Here is an 18,571-nt window from a genome sequence, read left to right on the forward strand (position 1 = left end):
CTGGCACAACTAAATGAAAACATTGCGAGACTCAGCTGGTACCGTACTTATAGTCTTCTGCCTCCTCGACAATGTGTTACGTATTACCAATGCGGAACAGGTTCCACGATAAGATTACAACCTACAGACATGCCGAGGCTGATTGGTACCGTACCCAAGGAAGACAATCATAGTGTACTCGTCAGCGAATGACGGGCCATCATGATCTCCTGCAGATACACAGTGAATGTGAAATGTCGTATGGCTTTTAGTGCCGGGATATCCCAGGACTGGTTCGGCTCGCCAGGTGCAGGTCCTTCTATTTGACACCCGTAGGCGACCTGCGCGTCGTGATGAGGATGAAATGATGATGAAGACAACACATACATCCAGCCCCCGTGCCATTGGAATTAACCAATTAAGGTTAAAATCCCCGACCCGGCCGGGAATCGAACCCTGACGCTGACCGTTCAGCCAACGAGTCGGACAGATATACAGTAATTAAATGATATAACCCCTCTGGTGACTCGATCGCTATTTCCTTCTTTCTTTTCATTGCGCACTGGGCGTTGCTTGAGGGTGATAAAAGAATTTGCAATTTCCGGATACAAACAGAATTACAGCAATAACTAAGTCTATTCGAAAAAAAAAAAAAAAAAAACCCTCCGTTTCTTTCTTTGGTTACATGCGGGACCTTTCTTTCGAGCGAATAAGAACCCCTTAAGTTTTCAGTTGCGTATACACCTACTGCAGAAAAGAATGGAATCGTATGCATACAGTTTATCACTGCACACTGCAGCAGTGCTGTTCAACGAAACATTGCATGCATTCTTCGTAGAAGATATTTGATTGCGTGTTGCAATACTCCGTAAGAATTTAAAATGAACCTACTATAGCCTACATAATAATAAAGCAGGAGAAATTCCCGTGACGCAAATCGCTGACATTGAAATCCTCGTTTCTCTGTCAACCAACAAACACAGGACCATCGCGTAGCCGCTATTTTCTAAGGTTGTAATGAAACAACCACAGCTAAAATAGCTATATAGAAATTAAATAAGATACATGTGACGACAAATACACTCTATAGTGAATACCAAATACAGTATACTGCACTCTAGAGTGTATTTGACGACGATGTGAGGTAGAGAAATCAGAGCCATCTACAGTGACTGTAGTCGGCTATGAGAGAAATGCATCTATCGTTGCGTTGGCACACCTTTTTTTCCTCTTTCTTTTCATTTCCTCCCCCCCACTTCTACTTTTAAATGACAGCATGTCGGCCGTCGGCCACAGGTGACATGGCGCATGATGTGTGTGTTTTGAAGAATATCATAAAATGACATGGGCGTTAGCAATTCCCCTTGAGATCTGGCGACAGTTACGTATTTTCATTCCAGAAGCCGTGTGTACCATATTTAATTCCTGGGTATGTTCGGACTGTATAGTGACTCTTAGTTTCCCAAAATATGGCCAACCCTTTTGAGGAAGAGGTGGACCAGGAACGAAATTTGCAGTATTTGAAAGCCTCCTCAGTGAATAGTGATATAAGTTATTCGGACATTGCTACGAAGCTCCTTAATGAAAATCTGCTTTTGACAGCGCTTGAACTTCATACGGAGTTAATTGAAGCTGGACGTGAAGTGCCGAAGTTGAAGGAGTTCTTTTCTAACCCTGGCAATTTTGAACATCAAGCAGCAACACGACCGGAGTTAACCTCAATTCGTTAGTACAAATTTTGTGATAATGCAGTTTTCTCAGAACACGCTTGATTTCAGAAAAGGGCACCTACAAATATCTCGTACATTGTCTTGGGTTATATTTTTCATGGATTTTAGCCTCTGTATCTATCTTATGCATGCATTTGTCTTAACGTAGAACCCCTAGAACACTACTTACTACAGAAATTGAAAACAATTACTATTAGGGCTCTCTGACAGGCACTTACCATGTTTTTGATTGCTGTGTCTAGTCTCGATGCATATGTGTATTTTTAACCACATTGTTATGATACTTGGAAGGATAAAAGAATAATGTAATGATTAGGCATGTTACGGTTAATGTATTATTTAAAGACTTCCTTGACAGGCTACGATGAAATCTTTATATTGCAGATAATGTTCTTTAGGATTCAGGTAATTTAGTGAGAATCAAGAAACTGACAGGGACAGTAACAGAGGGGTGCAGAGGAAGTAGCTCTGATTTTATTACAGGATGGTGTAATTTAGTTTAGTAATGTTTTATTTTACCTGGCAAGATTAAGGCCTTCAGGCCTTCTCTTCCATCTAACCAGGAACTGTCTATGGAGAAAGATGTAGAACTGAAAGAAACAGGACTCTTAGATATGAACACTCGTTCTGTTACAAGGGATCACAACTTCCTTATTATGGTCTTCTGTATTTTCACTAATTATTTATAATTCTCATCAATAAAGTCCAAAGTCATGATGAGTTTATACAAGCAGCTCTTTTATTTTCCCTCTATTCAAGGCCTGTAACACAGAACGGAGTGAAAATTTGCTTCTTAATTAGGACTTTAATTTTTAAGAAAAACTTTTGTAGGCTAAGTTGACAAGTGATTAAAACTAAGACATAACTTACTGGACAGTAAAAGCAGGAAATCCATTTATAGGTCTACTCGTTCAGAGATTCTTTTGCCAGCGGAATACAGTAGAGAACTCTGTCTTTTGTTACAAATAATTCAGCTAACAGGTTTTAATTGCAAGAAGGTCAAACTGAGAAGTTTAAATTTGGTAATTGGTTACATAGTAAAATTAGTCATCCTGATTGAAGTTTCTCTTGCAGTGCTATCTACTTCTATGTTTTCAGAAATCCTCGTCAAGCAATATAGAAATGTACGGAATCTTTTTTATGGCTTGCTCCGTGTGTCAGGGGAACCCGCATGGAAGGCGATAGCTGGGTGACTCATTTGCCGAGAGATATATTGCTCTGAGTGGTGCTGCGGAGCCAGCTAAAAAAAAAAAAAAGACCCTGTATAATGGAAATGTCAGCTGTGATTGCTTGCTAACTTCCTCTAATTTATCAACTTTTCTTAGGTTCAGCACATGCATTTTTTAAAGTGGCTACGCAAAGGATAGGTTTAAAGATCCAACATGGCACGGCTCAGTCAACATCACAATTCAGGAAATAGGGCAGCCAACATTGAGACATTAACTTACACAGCAAAAAAACATTGCAAGGCAATGTATTCCATGTGTGAGAGTGGACGAAAATTATATTAGATTTGCACATTAAGCAAAGAGGATTCTGGGCTCGCACCGTGGTGACAATGACAAGGCATTGGTTGGTTAGCAGTGTTCTCCCTAGGATCTTTTTAATGAGCACACCGCCCTGCCGTTTTTACAGACTTTCTACATATTGCACCTGCTCACCTCCTGAGTCCCAGACTAGCCTTAATCTCAGGGGTGATCAGTTCGTAAAATATAAAAAATTTCATTAAAAAAAAACAAATATATATCGGCGCACCAAATGAACACAGGGACGAACGGGGCAAGCAAATTAAGGTAACGAGGGACGGCTCATTCATGGATACAAATTATAGACTGGGATAGAATAGGACTGGGAAGTGACAACTTAAATTTCATGGGCATACTGGACTAACTACAATAAAAAGATATGGAAACTGTTTCCTATTGAAATTGCAATGAGGAGCAATTATTGACTTATTTTGCAAACTGCACACGATGACAATTATTACATTGGGACACTTCCATCCTGAAAAAGAAATGACATAATACTTGGATTCACCTCACTACTCTGGTAGTGTAAAATATTTGGTGAATTCGGCCCATTGGTTATTGGGGATTGAATCCACATCCTATGAGTGGATGTTTCACCGCTGGATATCTTCTTTCGGAGACGAAGGCATGAGAGTAACTATTTACTGTCATCTCCTCGTTCCGTTTGGACACGAGACACTTCCAGTATGTACATTCTGGTGAGCCGGACCCCCACCGTGGAAATGTTATCTTATCTAAAACGGGAATTTATAGTACGGACAAACTCTAGCCTATTATTTCCAGATTCACGAACATGCCAGGTATAGCCCTTTAACTCAAAGCTTAACTCAATATTTACTTTTGTCAATACGTCAAGACGTACGGAAAGGTTCATTACTATGTTCTGACAATGAAGACGTGCTATCCATGGGTTATTTCGCATCTACCGCTAACAATCTCCCACGTGGAAACCCAACATCTGGTTCTGACCAGTTCGACACATGACGACTGTTCCTATCATATCTTCCTATGATTATTAAATAATTATCATTATCATCCTATATCTGATCATTATCATATTCTGTGATTACCATAAATTATTTTATTATTATCATTAATTTCAATTATAATCCTATATTTGATTATTATTATTTGTCATCCGGGATGATTATATGCCAACCCTTGCCAACGTTTCAAACGAAGGGTCGTTCTTCCTCGTAATTTATCCGCACAATTTAATGATCAGTTTCCTAATAAAATATTATTATTATTATTATTATTATTATTATTATTATTATTATTATTATTATTATTATTATTATTATTATTAATAATTTACTTTTTTTGCCAACTCACAAACATTATTATTATCTCTCACTCGCAAACACACCCACCAGTATTACTATTATTATAGAACTTGCGAACGCACAAAGCACATAAAGCAGTATTATTATTATTATTATTATTATTGTTATTATTATTATTATTATTATTATTATTATTATTATGACCTTCCGTACGCAACACAAAATTTACTCTCTGGCACTTTCATAATCTGGTTGTCTGGTAACAAATTTTCATACTAACATACAAATAATCACCGCAGTGATTGAAAATCAAATAAATGGGTTAGCACAAACAGAAATCTAACACTTGAATTGAACTTAAATCAAAGTATTCACAAACAGCATGCATTAATTGAAAGAAATATCCCATATTTACATTATATACAACAAACAAATACTCAATTAATTAATCTAACCCATTATTACGTTAATATAAATTAGTTCGTCCGTCTATCGAAAAATAAAATCATGGATTCGGGAGGCAGGCCATGTTAAGTAACCATAATTAATCTACACTAGACCCCGTTTTGTCTCGATAACATCCCCAAATATTAAATTGGTGTACTCATTCCTATGTAGAATTCCATTGTCTCTTAGCAGATGAGAAGCCTCATGGCCCCATGGTAATTTACTCGTCCATCATATCGCACTTTATAAATTTAACGAAATAAAACACTTCTTGGCGACTACCCGTGATTAATACCTTACTTAGAGAATTTACATTAATTTAAACAAGAAAAAAAAACACTTATAGTTGCCTCTAGACCCTTTACATTTGCACAATTATTCTTCCGTGAGCCCGAATCACACGTCGTGACACATTATGATGAAATGTCATTTCATTCGAACCGGCGCGTATCGCGTTCTTTATCCGCACTTCCTGAAGTATTCGATGCTGTCTTGTGATCGCCTCGCTCCTACAGTTCCCTGCTACAATAATTGTTACACCGTCTATCATGAAATATTTATTTCAGGCTCTGAACACTGCCTTGAAAAAGTATTGTTGGCGTTCCTGTCGATCCTTTAAATTCCAACACATGAAATGTTGAGAAATGTATTAATTTCACATACAGTGATACTGATAATTTACACTCGATATACTGAATAATTATCACTGTTCGTCTTCACCTTCATGACTACTAACGTACTTTTACTCTAACAGAATCTATAATGCGTTTTCTGGTACTGAGTTACAGAGTCGCCGTGTCAGCCTATCAAATTATTTCGAACAACTGGTTCGACTGGTGACCGATAACAACTGGTGACTGGTAACAACGGGTGATGTGAGGTCCAACTGCCGGTTATATATGGACGGTATGGTTTCCCGCCGGGGTCATCCGCGGTCATATCAGAGGGAGGGGTTTGGTTATCCTAAATCGGTATTTGCAGGTGGATTTGGATCTCTTAATTTATCCCACTTAATGAACTGGCGATACATATTCATGCGTCATATTCTGATCTCATAGCGTTCGGCGATCACGGAGATATCGCTTGATTTCTGTCCTCCACTTTTCGCGCGCTAAGTCGGCGTCCGTGATGGCGTGATCGTCTTGACCAATGGCGAGCTCGCACGAGTCATTTCCAAGAATTCTTTACTTTAATTTATTACAATTACAATTAATCAACATTGGGATGATATCACAAAAATCCCCTCTGTTCAATTTTCTGGTTGGAATAATTTAATTACTTTTATTGGAGAAGCTAATGGGAGTTCGCCCTTGTTTCTCTTAAGTTGGTGCATCTGCGAGTCTCTGATAAATTTTGTCAATGGCTACCACCGCAGTGGTTAGTTCAAAAATCGCTTCCTTGCAACCTGACAACAAAATTTCTCGGGGCGTTGGAAATCCTAGTACGTCATATTCTTCGTATTTTGTGACACATCAGCTGCACCTTGTTCAGAAATAAATGCTCTCTCACTTCCTTGTAGTCATTACTTCTGTTGTTGTGAGCTCTAGATTTAATCCTCTTAACTTTCTGACCAGGAAATATTCTCCCCATAATGACAGGCTTCACTGTGGCGACAGATTGTCGCGACCACGTCTGGCTATGTCGAAATTCTTCTTTCCACACCAAACTGACATTGTAGGCCTACATAATTTAATATTCCCATATGTCTGCATTTGTATTATAATCATGATATGTAGGGCCCATCTCATCCGGGTACATTTTCCTGTTGCTCGGTAAAAATAATCTTGTGATAATCATGATATTTTTTTGCTATATCCGCTTCAAACTTTCATCATGATTTGATTGCTACTTCCATTCCGTTTCGATGGTGACTGATTTCGTCCCGCAGATTCTGGTTATTGAGTCTCAATTCTTCATTCTCTCGTTGAATCAGGTGGATCATGTTAACAAAATCCTGGACATCGCTGTCAGGCTCTCCACATTCTGAGCATGGTCTTGCTTCTATTTGCCTATGGATCAGTTGGACTTCTTCTCTTCCGTCTTCTTCATTATCCTCTCCTTCGTCCTCATCTTCTTCTTGGTTGTCCTCTGCTCCTATTCAAACTCTCTCGTTTTCCTCCTAGCTCCGAGTTGTCATTCGTCCTCGAATCTAGGGGCGTTTGGATTTAGCTGGCTACTATGTTGAGAATGTGACAACGGCGCATTCCTTTCCCCGTTGCGACCACTATTAGCCTCCTTCTTCCACTTGTCTTCTAAATATTGCTTGGTCTCCTGATGTAGCTCCTCCATAGTTTGTATCGTCACCTCTATGTATGGTTTCCCATCCTCTCGGTCCCAAATACTACATGGCTTGTCATCCTTTCGGTCATGATTTTTTATTGCCTCCTTCCATTTCCTCTTCTTCAGCTCATCGAGGTACTGCTGGGTTTCTGGGTGTCGATCCTCCCCATTTCTATGGTATTCCTCCGTGTAAGGCCTTTGGTTATTCTGATTTCTTCCGTAGTATGGCTGAGTTTCGCTCCTTCCACTCCGATATCCACGGTATCCCCTTTCGTCATGGAATTTAACATGCTTGGTTTGCCGGTTACCTTCCGCAAATCCTCCTCGATTATTCCATTTTCGAGGTCTCCATCCCTAATCATACAACCTCTTTGGCATTTGATCGGTACTCGTTCCCTGACTTCTGGTATTTATGGTCCTGGTTTCCATCTTCCTTTCAACATTATTGATCTGTTGCTTTCTATGCCTGGGTTGCCTTTGATTATAGTGATACGTGGTCTGATCTAACAGACGCAACAGAGCTTCCACTTGTACTGCCGTCCGAATATTTGACGCAATCATCATCCGTTGAACCTCAAATGGCAGCTGCTTCCCAATAGTGCTGATGAGTTCTGTCTCACTGACTGGATTGTCTAGCTCGCGCATCTTCTGAAATTGCGCCACGAAATACTCTGAATATTTAGTTGGGGACGATGTAGAATAACGTCTGGAGAACAACTCCAACCTTAGATCTTGTTGTTCCTCAATGCTCCAAAATTTCTGTAAAAAGCCTGTCGGAATCCCATAAAATCCTCGAATGTGTATAAGAAGGCCCTGAACCACATTGCAGGTGCTCCGTCCAAAAACTTCTCTACAGTTCGTAATTGCCGCTCCGCCGGAATCTTATTCTCACGAATATAGTTAGTGATCTCGCGGATGAAGCCTTTCGGGGTTATATGTCCTCGAGCGTCGTATCTAGGTGGTTTGTCGTCTGACATTTTGATGACGTGGACCACAGATGTCGGAAGGGCATTCGATGATGATGACGATCCGTCTCCTACTTCAAACTTAAGTCCGGTCGTATCAGCTTGTGACATGCCTTCCTTTTTATGAAATCCCTGATTGTCTAGGATATCGAACTCTCGGTACTGGAGATGGAAGTCCTGAACTGACCCTGGCTGTTCTAATCTGGCCTTGACCTGTTCCAGATCTTTTCTAATTTCATCCAGCTTTTCGGTATTACTGTCTGACATTTGCTTGGACACTGAATTCTGCCCCGTGTGAACCTGAAATTGTTCCACTATTCTGACCTCTGTGTCAGCGATCGTCTGGCTTTGTTCCACCAACCCTTCAGTTTTTCTAAATAATGCTATATTTGCCTCCTCACACTGTGTGAGTCTCCGGCTACGATCTTCCGAATTTGTCTTTATATCCTCAATTTAATTTCTGAGACCGGCTAGTAGTACTAGGGTACGAACAGTTTCACCCCGTAACTCATCGATTCCCTTTTCGTGCCTGTCCAAAGTACTTGCAGTATGTGCACCTTTACTTTCCACGTGGCTTCGGATGAAGTCGTTTTCCTTGCGACATTCACCCCTCACCTCTTCGATGTGCGCGTTTCGCGGTCGACCAACCTCGGAGCTGAGAGCTCCTGCATACTGGCCTTTACTTTCTCCTTAATTTCGTTACTTTCTAGTAACGCCTCATCCCTGAATCGATCAACCTTTGCATTGACACCAATAATACAAGAGTCGATATGCCCTTTCAATTCGTCCTTAGTGAAATGACACGCCTCCTGGACTTGGGTCATTTGGTCCCGTAATTCCCGTCCCAGTGAAATACTGGTGGCATGAACCTCGGCTATTTGTTCCGGGAGTTTCATTTTATTGATTTCACACGCGGCCTGTACCATATCGACTTTATTTTGTAACGAAATATTAGCTGCATGTATTTGTTCCGTCAGTTCCTGTTTAGTAGAAACACTAGCGGCATGAACCTTGTCCACTTTATTTTCTAGCGCAACACTGGTGGCCTGCATTTGTTCCGTCGTTATAGCCAAAGCTCGCATCACATCTTCCAATGTGATAGCTTTCACCTCTCCCTGTCCTTCTAACTGTTCACCTTGGGGACTCTCCCCACCTTCATCTGACATTATATCAAATGAGAAAAGAGGGCCGATCAGCCTCTCATCCTATCGCACACAATTACGACAATTTTGGGTCTAGGCCCTATCATACGGTTATATCCTTGTTAATATTTTCTAAAATTTTAAATTTCCAAATTCAAAACCAAAACAATATTTTTCGCTTTCACATCGCAAATTTCTTAGGTAAAGTATTTCAAATTTGCATATTAATTGCCCTCACGTGCGTATTATAGCTGAAATTCATATCATCAGTCACTCCAGACTATGACAACAACAACAATGATCGATAATACAACGATGAAAAACTTGAAGTCACCTGTCTTGAAATAATTTGAATTTAATTAACACAGTTCCATTATCCTTTTATTAATACTGGTGCTCAGTCACATTTTTACCAAATACATTATTCCTAACAAATTTTGCCCATATAAAATTCCTGCCCATGGATAGTTACATTTATGTGGAGTCTCATTAAATCACAATAAATTTTTAGTTTCATAGAAAAAGGGAATTAATAAATTAATGAGCCTTTATAGCAATGAACTACTATTGTATAATTATCCAGTCTAGCTCCGTTCGAAACTAACCTTACTTTAACATGAATTACTACTTGACACATCTAATGTAAATCCACTATTAGCTTAACCGTGATGCGGTCAAAATTTTATTAAAAATCCTGATTGGGTTTACATTTAAGTTAAAAAACTGGGCCTATCTATAATGCAATCGGGCACTGAGTTGGTCGCTCATGATATCGTCGCTAATACAACAAAGTTTGGTTTTTTTTTTGATGCGTCAAAATATAAAGTCACACGTTGCTCAAGCATGATGCAATTGGCCCTTTACGTTGGGCGCCATGATGCACCCGCTCACCTCCTGAGTCCCAGACTAGCCTTAATCTCAGGGGTGATCAGTTCGTAAAATATAAAAAAAATTAATAAAAAAAATCAAATATATATCGGCGCACCAAATGAACAGAGTTATGAACGGGGCAAGCAAATTAAGGTAACGGGGAACGGCTCATTCATGGATACAAATTATAGACTGGGATAGAATAGGACTGGGAAGTGACAACTTAAATTTCATGGGCATACTGGACTAACTACAATAAAAAGATATGGAAACTGTTTCCTATTGAAATTGCAATGAGGAGCAATTTATTGACTTATTTTGCAAACTGCACACGATGACAATTATTACATTGGGACACTTCCATCCTGAAAAAGAAATGACATAATACTTGGATTCACCTCACTACTCTGGTAGTGTACAATATTTGGTGAATTCGGCCCATTGGTTATTGGGGATCGAATCCACATCCTATGAGTGGACGTTTCACCGCTGGATATCTTCTTTCGGAGACGAAGGCATGAGAGTAACTATTTACTGTCATCTCCTCGTTCCGTTTGGACACGAGACACTTCCGGTATGTACATTCTGGTGAGCCGGACCCCCACCGTGGAAATGTTATCGTATCTAAAACGGGAATTTATAGTACGGACAAACTCTAGCCTATTATTTCTAGATTCATGAACATGCTAGGTATAGCCCTTTAACTCAAAGCTTAACTCAATATTTACTTTTGTCAATACGACAAGACGTACGGAAAGGTTCATTACTATGCTCTGACAATGAAGATATGTGCCGTCCGTGGGTTATTTCGCATCTACCGCTAACAATCTCCCACGTGGAAACCCAGCATCTGGTTCTGACCATTTCGACACATGACGACTGTCCCTATCATATCTTCCTATGATTATTAAATAATTATCATTATCATCCTATATCTGATCATTATCATATTCTGTGATTACCATAAATTATTTTATTATTATCATTAATTTCAATTATAATCCTATATTTGATTATTATCATTTGTCATCCGGGATGATTATATGCTAACCCTTGCCGACGTTTCAGACGAAGGGTCGTTCTACCTCGTAAATTTTCCGTGCAATTTAATGATCAGTTTCCTAATAAATTATTATTATTATTATTTTTGTAAAAATGAATCATCGTCCATAAAATATTTTAATTTCCTGTCATAATTATTATTCTCAAAATACTATTGCAAGTTCTTCTGCCTCTTCAACTTTTCATTATTATTATTATTATTATTATTATTATTATTATTATTATTATTATTATTATTATTATTATTAATATTATTAGTGGAGATTATCATTATTGTATCACTTATTCATCATGGATTTAATAGTTTACATAGATCTCACCATAATTATTCTCAAATTAATCAAATTCTTCCCATTATTCCTTTTCCTATTATTATTATTATTATTATTATTATTATTATTATTCCGTGGTTTCCCATTTTCACACCAGGCAAATGCTGGGACTGTACCTTAATTAAGGCCACGGCCGCTTCCTTCCAACTCCTAGGCCTTTCCTATCCCATCGTCGCCATAAGACCTATCTGTGTCGGTGCGACGTAAAGCCCCTAGCAAAAAAAAAAAATTATTATTATTATTATTATTATTGTGGTAACTTAATTTCACTATTACACAACCCTTAGCGATATTTATGGTTAATGCATAAGCTTTTACAATTTCGGTCTACTTTGCCACTAAGCAATTGATTTAAGACAATATTCACTTGGATTATTATTATTATTATTATTATTATTATTATTATTATTATTATTATTATTATTATTATTATTATTATTAAAAATGGAAAGTTTGATATTTTAATTTCAACTCTTTAGAATTGTCACATATGTTAAATCCCATTATGAACCACCAAGATCTGCTTTATGTCGGTCGGGACAACACGGTATTCAGGATCGTACTTTCAAGTTCGTACTGCCGTTAATTTTATGGGGACACCTGTCCTCCCAAGACGCATCTCACAACCTATGGCACATCGCGGCTGGGCAAATACCTCCAATGCCGGCAATTGCTAAACTATTCCTGCCAATTCATTTGAAGTCCATCTTTTTTCCATTGGAACTCTTCAAACATTTAATTCGTAAATTAATCCTCGGTGCGTGGATTCTACCACTCATAACACCGGAATCGGCATTTTATCTCATCTTAGGCCTTGAGATTCATCTATTTCATCATTACAAACAGTACGGCTCAATCTTATTTCATGCCGGATTTTCGTCCCTCATGACTTCCAACTCTAAATATGGGCTCAAACCACTCTGGGCTTTCAACATATCGTGACCATTCTAATTCACGTGCCTCTATCGCTTTGAAACAAATTGTAATAGTTAAGATAAAGTCCAAAAACGTGAAATCAACAATTTACGTAAAATCAAACTTACTGCCCGAATTAAATTCTTTAACGCTACATGTCATCTCCACATTGATTATTATTTGCACTAGCCAACTCACAAAGCATTGTCATTATTATTATACTTCAACTTGCAAACGCACAAAATCTTTATTAATAATAATAATAATACTAATAATTTACTTTCCTTTGCCAACTCACAAACATTATTATTATCTCTCACTCGCAAACACACCCAGCAGTATTACTATTATTATAGAACTTGCGAACGCACAAGGCACATAAAGCAGTATTATTATTATTATTATTATTATTATTATTATTATTATTATTACCTTCCGTACGCAACACAAAATTTACTCTCTGGCACTTTCATAATCTGGCTGTCTGGTAACAAATATTCAGACTAACATACAAATAATCACCGCAGTGATGCAAATCAAATAAATGGGTTAGCACAAACAGAAATCAAACACTTGAATTGAACTTAAATCAAAGTAATCACAAACAGCATGCATTAATTGAAAGAAATATCCCATATTTACATTATATACAACAAACAAATACTCAATTAATTAATCTAACCCATTATTATGTTAATATAAATTAGTTCGTCTGTCTATCAAAAAAATAAAATCATGGATTCGGGAGGCGGACCATGTTAAGTAACGATAATTAATCTACACTAGACCCCGTTTTGTCTTGATAACATTCCCAAATATTAAATTGGTGTACTCATTCCTATGTAGAATTCCATTGTCTCTTAGCGGATGAGAAGCCTCATGGTCCCATGGTAATTTACTCGTCCATCGTATTGCACTTTATAAATTTAACACAATAAAACACTTCTGGGCAACTACCCATGATTAATACCTTACTTAGAGAATTTACATTAATTTATACAAGAAATAAAACACTTATAGGTGCATCTAGACCCATTACATTTGCACAATTATTCTTCCTTGAGCCCGAATCACACGTCGTGACACATTACGACGAAGTGTCATTTCATTCGAACCGGTGCGTATCACGTTCTTTATCCGCACTTCCTGAAGTATACGATGCTGTCTTGTGATCGCCTCGCTCCTACAGTTCCCTGCTACAATAATTGTTACACCGTCTATCATGAAATATTTATTTCAGGCTCTGAACACTGCCTTAAAAAAGTATTGTTGGCGTTCCTGTCGATCCTTTAAATTCCAACACATGAAATGTTGAGAAATGTATTAATTTCACATACAGTGATACTGATAATTTACACTCGATATACTGAATAATTATCACTGTTCGTCTTCACCTTCATGACTACTAACATACTTTCACTCTAACAGAATCTATAATGCGTTTTCTGGTACTGAGTTACAGAGTCGCCGTGTCAGCCTATCAAATTATTTCGAACGACTGGTTCGACTGGTGCCCAATAACAACTGGTGACTGGTAACAACTGGTGATGTGAGGTCCAACTGCCGGTTATTTATGGACGATATGGTTTCCCGCCGGGGTCATCCGCGGTCATATCAGAGGGAGGGGGTTGGTTATCCTAAATCGGTATTTGCAGGTGGATTTGGATCTCTTAATTTATCCCACTTAATAAACTGGCAATACACATTCACGTGTTGTATTCTGATCTCATAGAGTTCGGCGATCACGGAGATATCACTTGATTTCTGTCCTCCACTTTTCGCGTGCTAAGTCCGCGTCCCTGATGACGTCATCGTCTTGACCAATGGCGAGCTCGTATGGGTCATTTCCAAGAATTCTTTACGTTAATTTATTACAATTACAATTAATCAACATTGGGATGAAATCACAAAAATCCCCTCTGTGCAATTTTGTGGTTGGAATAATTTAATTACTTTTATCGGAGAAGCTAACTGGAGTTCGCCTTGGTTTCTCTTTGGTGCATCTGCGAGTCTCTGATAAATTTTGTCATTGGCTACCACCATAGCGGTTAGTTCAAAAATCGCTTCCTTGCAACCTGACAACAAAATGCCTCGAGGCGTTGGAAATCCTAGTACGTCATATTCTTTGTTTTTTTATGACACATCGGCTGCACCTTGTTCAGAAATAAATGCTCTCTCACTTCCTTGTAGTCATTACTTCTGTTGTTGTGAGCTCTAGATTTAATCCTCTTAACTTTCTGACCAGGAAATATTCTCCCCATAATGACAGGCTTAACTGTGGCGACGGATTGTCGCGACCACGTCTGGCTATGTCAAAATTCTTCTTTCCACACCAAACTGACACTGTACATAATTTAATATTCCCTTATCATGAAATCATGATATCTAGGGCCCATCTCATCCGATTACAATATGTTAGTTATAAAATATTAATACATATTTGAGTTGTTGGGTGTTCTAAATTAAAACATAAATACTATAAAACTATTTATTTAATAATCGTTATTGTGAACAAAATTGCATATATTGGAGTTTAAATGTTTAGCTTGACTATCGCGTAGTGTCATGCTCAAGTGGTGTATGGATTAGTGTGGAATCGCATATGTGCACTCGATTCTGCATGACGGTACAAACCTGTATGGCACTCCACAGTAACAGAGTGATAAGCCTCGAGTTACATGATTATGAACGTGCAGTAGAACACTAAAACTTCAAAATACTCTTATGCCTTGTTTGTGATAACACTAAAATAGTTCAATTTTGCTTTTAATGTTTACCTGTCTGATATTATTGTTAATGCCCTGAGGGGGATAAATTGATATTTTTCATATTTTTTACGTCGAATTCCCCGCCCGACTACACATTTCTGCTACCTGGCTGATGAACATTTCTGGGGAGATCTCTGGTTAGGTTAGGTCCCAAACTTTCTCTCTCTCTCTCTCTCTCTCTCACACACACACATGTGCGCGAGAGCCTGGGGGGTGGGCATAAATCCCCAGGTTAGTTGCAGCTGCGGAGACAATTGGTCTACGTTGGTATGCCAGTACGTTTCTGCGCATTTTATTCCTGACACTTTCACTTCTGGATCTCTGGCACAAGAAATAAATTGCTTTAACCTGTGACTGATTAACAAGTCAGTGAATTTAACTTGATTGCTAGTTATTGTAAACACGACTACGATCAAGCGGTTATATCCTGCACATGTGAGGACAATTTCTAATTAACAAACTTGCCTTCATCACCCCTGGCCAGAACCAACAGAGTTTCGGTTAAGTAGGGGTGGTTAGCAGCACTTCTCCTCGCTGCTACTTCTGGTTTGCTTCACATAATTTTAATATGTTTTTACTGTTTCCTAAACATGCATACCTGCAATTGAATCTCTATCCTAACTTCTGGCTCAATTTGGCAAACATCATGTTTCTCTCCCACGGACATGAGTTACTGCACTTGTTAAGCTAAAAATTGATGTTTGCAAAGGATTTGTTGGGATTTTTCTTGTTCATTCCTGCCTGCTGCTTTTTGCCTTACTTCATTCTTGTTAGAACACCATTCTCTTTGAGGGAAGAATATCGTTCTTTTTTTTCCCTTCTTTTTTTTCTGAGCAGAATGTGATGATCCTCTAGGCTCTTTAAATCTAGTCGGCATGTAAAAGAGCTCTGATGTTTAGTGTTTACTTAACAAAATTAATTTAAACTTCACAGTTGGTTACCCAGTAGAATTCTGGTTTTTCTGCCCTCCGATAGGGTAAGGCGGACCATCAGCCTGTGTGGTGCGCTGATGGACGATGCTAGTACAGTAGAGTCTCGCTCAACCGACCTTCGCTTATCCGACATTCCGTGTTATCCGACACTGGCAGACTTAATTTTAAACTTTTGGTGGAGACTAAAGGATCTGCCAATATCTGGCCCCGTTCTGCAAGAAAAGGCGGTGTATTTCCAGAAGGAGGTTTAATGAAGGGGACCCTAAATTTACTGCCAGTGCTGGGTGGCTTCATCGGTGGAAAAAACGGTACGGAATTAGGCAGCTTAATATCTGTGGAGAAAAACTGTCAGCTAAATCCGACGAGGTTGTGAAATTTAAAAAGGAATGTCAAGTAATAATACTTGCTGAAGGATTAACCGGTTAACAGATTTTTAATTGTGATGAGACTAGGCGAAATTTCAAGATGCTGCCATCAAAAACTCTCGCAGCCCAAGCCGAGACGTCTGCACCTGGCTACAAGCGTAGTAAGGAGAGATTTAATGTTCTTGCCTGTTGTAATGTTACTGGGTACTTAAAAGGAAAATTGCTTATGATTGGTAAAGCAAAGAAGCCTAGGGCATTTATAAAAATATTTCTGTTAATGCTCTTCTAGTCCATTACACGAATCTGAAGGCTGCCTGGATGTCTGCTGACATCTGTAAAGACTGTTTTGTTACACAGTTTGTTCCAGATGTAGAAAAATTTCTAGCTTCAAACACTCTCCCTAGAAAACCTCTTCTTCAACTAGACAACGCTCCATCACACCCAAATGAACAGCAACTTAGAAGTGGTGACATCAAAATCACGTTCCTCCCTCCTAACGTGACGACATTATGCCAGCCAGTGGACCGAGGTGTACTGGAAACACTGAAGAGGAAATCTCGGCGGAAACTCCTTTCATCCTTGATTGTTGGCAAGTTTCTTTTCGTAAGATACTTGGAATGTTTTCGTTCAATACTGCATTTACTGTGCAATTGAACCGATAATTCAATAAATAGAGTGCTGTAAAATATGTTATTGTTTCAGTAATAGAGTACGGGCTTCCTGTTTGTTTTAGTTAATTTTCAAAGTAATTCTGTATTATCCGACATTTTCGCTGATCCGACATACCCCAGGTCCCGTTTGGGTCGGATAATCGAGACTCTACTGTATAACTAATGGATAGTGCAGTAACAGCAGTGTGGACAAACATTTCTGTTAGTCGCAGAGAATACATCCACAATATCCCCTGCCTGTTGTAAGAGACTCTCAACGTGGGAGCGTGGGTTGGTGACCACCAGTACCCGTAGCTGAGTCTGGCATTGCTTCCAATTACATGTACTAGTCTCCTCACTTTCACCATTCCTATCTGACCTCTTTTCTGACCTTTACAGCATACAGGGTGGCCAAGAAGTCCCTTTACATGTTATATCATAGGATACTTGGTTGTTCACAGATCGTCGTTTATGAACGTCTTCTTTTATTATGCCCCATAGTGCTTGTCTTATGTGCTGAGTTCTGGGGTTCTTGGAGGCCATGGCAACGGTGCTGGAAGGTCTTGTGATCTAAGTCCAATCCAGCGGTTTGGAAAAAGTTCATTTAGCTGGTTGTGGACACTCAGAGCATAATGTGCTGGAGCACTGTCGCGTTGAAGTGTCACGATTTCATTTATACCTTCAGCCCATAATTCTGGAAGCAACCACATGTTAATAATGTAAAGGTAGCTGTGCTGGTTCACAGGACCATCAAAGAAATGCGTTCAAGCAGATGGTCTGCTGTTAACCCTGCCCAAAGCATAACATGTGACAGATTACTTTTTGCCCCAAATAAGACGTTACGATTTTGTAAGCTACGATAAATCACACACTCGTCAGAGAGCATAACAGTGTTTTGATTATCTGCATGCAGGAAGTGTGCGAGCAGCATTTCACATGCATACACACGTTGCCCCAAATCAGGACTATGGTTTTGCAAAGTCGATCGTGGGATATCTAATTCCGCAGAACTCTTAAGGGTTGACTTCACCGGCTATTCAATTAATTCTGCCACACAGCACAAGTTTTGGTGCGAGTCGTAGGCCTTCAACTACGTGGTGCATCGAGAACACTTCCCGTTGAAAAGGTTTTCTTCTCCCACGTAAATAATGTTGGTCTTGATGGTGGTGGTTTTCCAAACCTCAGAATGTCTGTCGTTGTCTTCTTCGTATTCTGACGTTGGTGAATCCAAATAGAAGCCACTGAATGCTCGTCATCAGTGAAAGTTCTTGATCACGGTTTAACTCTTTCAACTGAAGGTAGTGAACTATGCGAGCTTT

The 18,571-nt window shown here is 39.0% G+C and overlaps 1 protein-coding gene across 1 annotated transcript in view; it reads left to right on the forward strand.

The window, feature by feature from the left end:
- Positions 1 to 1,267: 1,267 nt before the first annotated feature.
- LOC136857459 (RAB11-binding protein RELCH homolog) overlaps positions 1,268 to 18,571 on the forward strand; it is a 398,727-nt gene continuing 381,423 nt past the window's right edge. Inside the window, exon 1 of the mRNA XM_067136130.2 lies at positions 1,268 to 1,704. Within this exon, the coding sequence (XP_066992231.2) occupies positions 1,449 to 1,704 (256 nt within the window). The 5' untranslated portion in view covers positions 1,268 to 1,448. The remainder of the gene's footprint in view (positions 1,705 to 18,571) is intronic.

The sequence above is a fragment of the Anabrus simplex genome, chromosome 1 (assembly GCF_040414725.1).
Source record: "Anabrus simplex isolate iqAnaSimp1 chromosome 1, ASM4041472v1, whole genome shotgun sequence".
Taxonomy (NCBI): domain Eukaryota; kingdom Metazoa; phylum Arthropoda; class Insecta; order Orthoptera; family Tettigoniidae; genus Anabrus; species Anabrus simplex.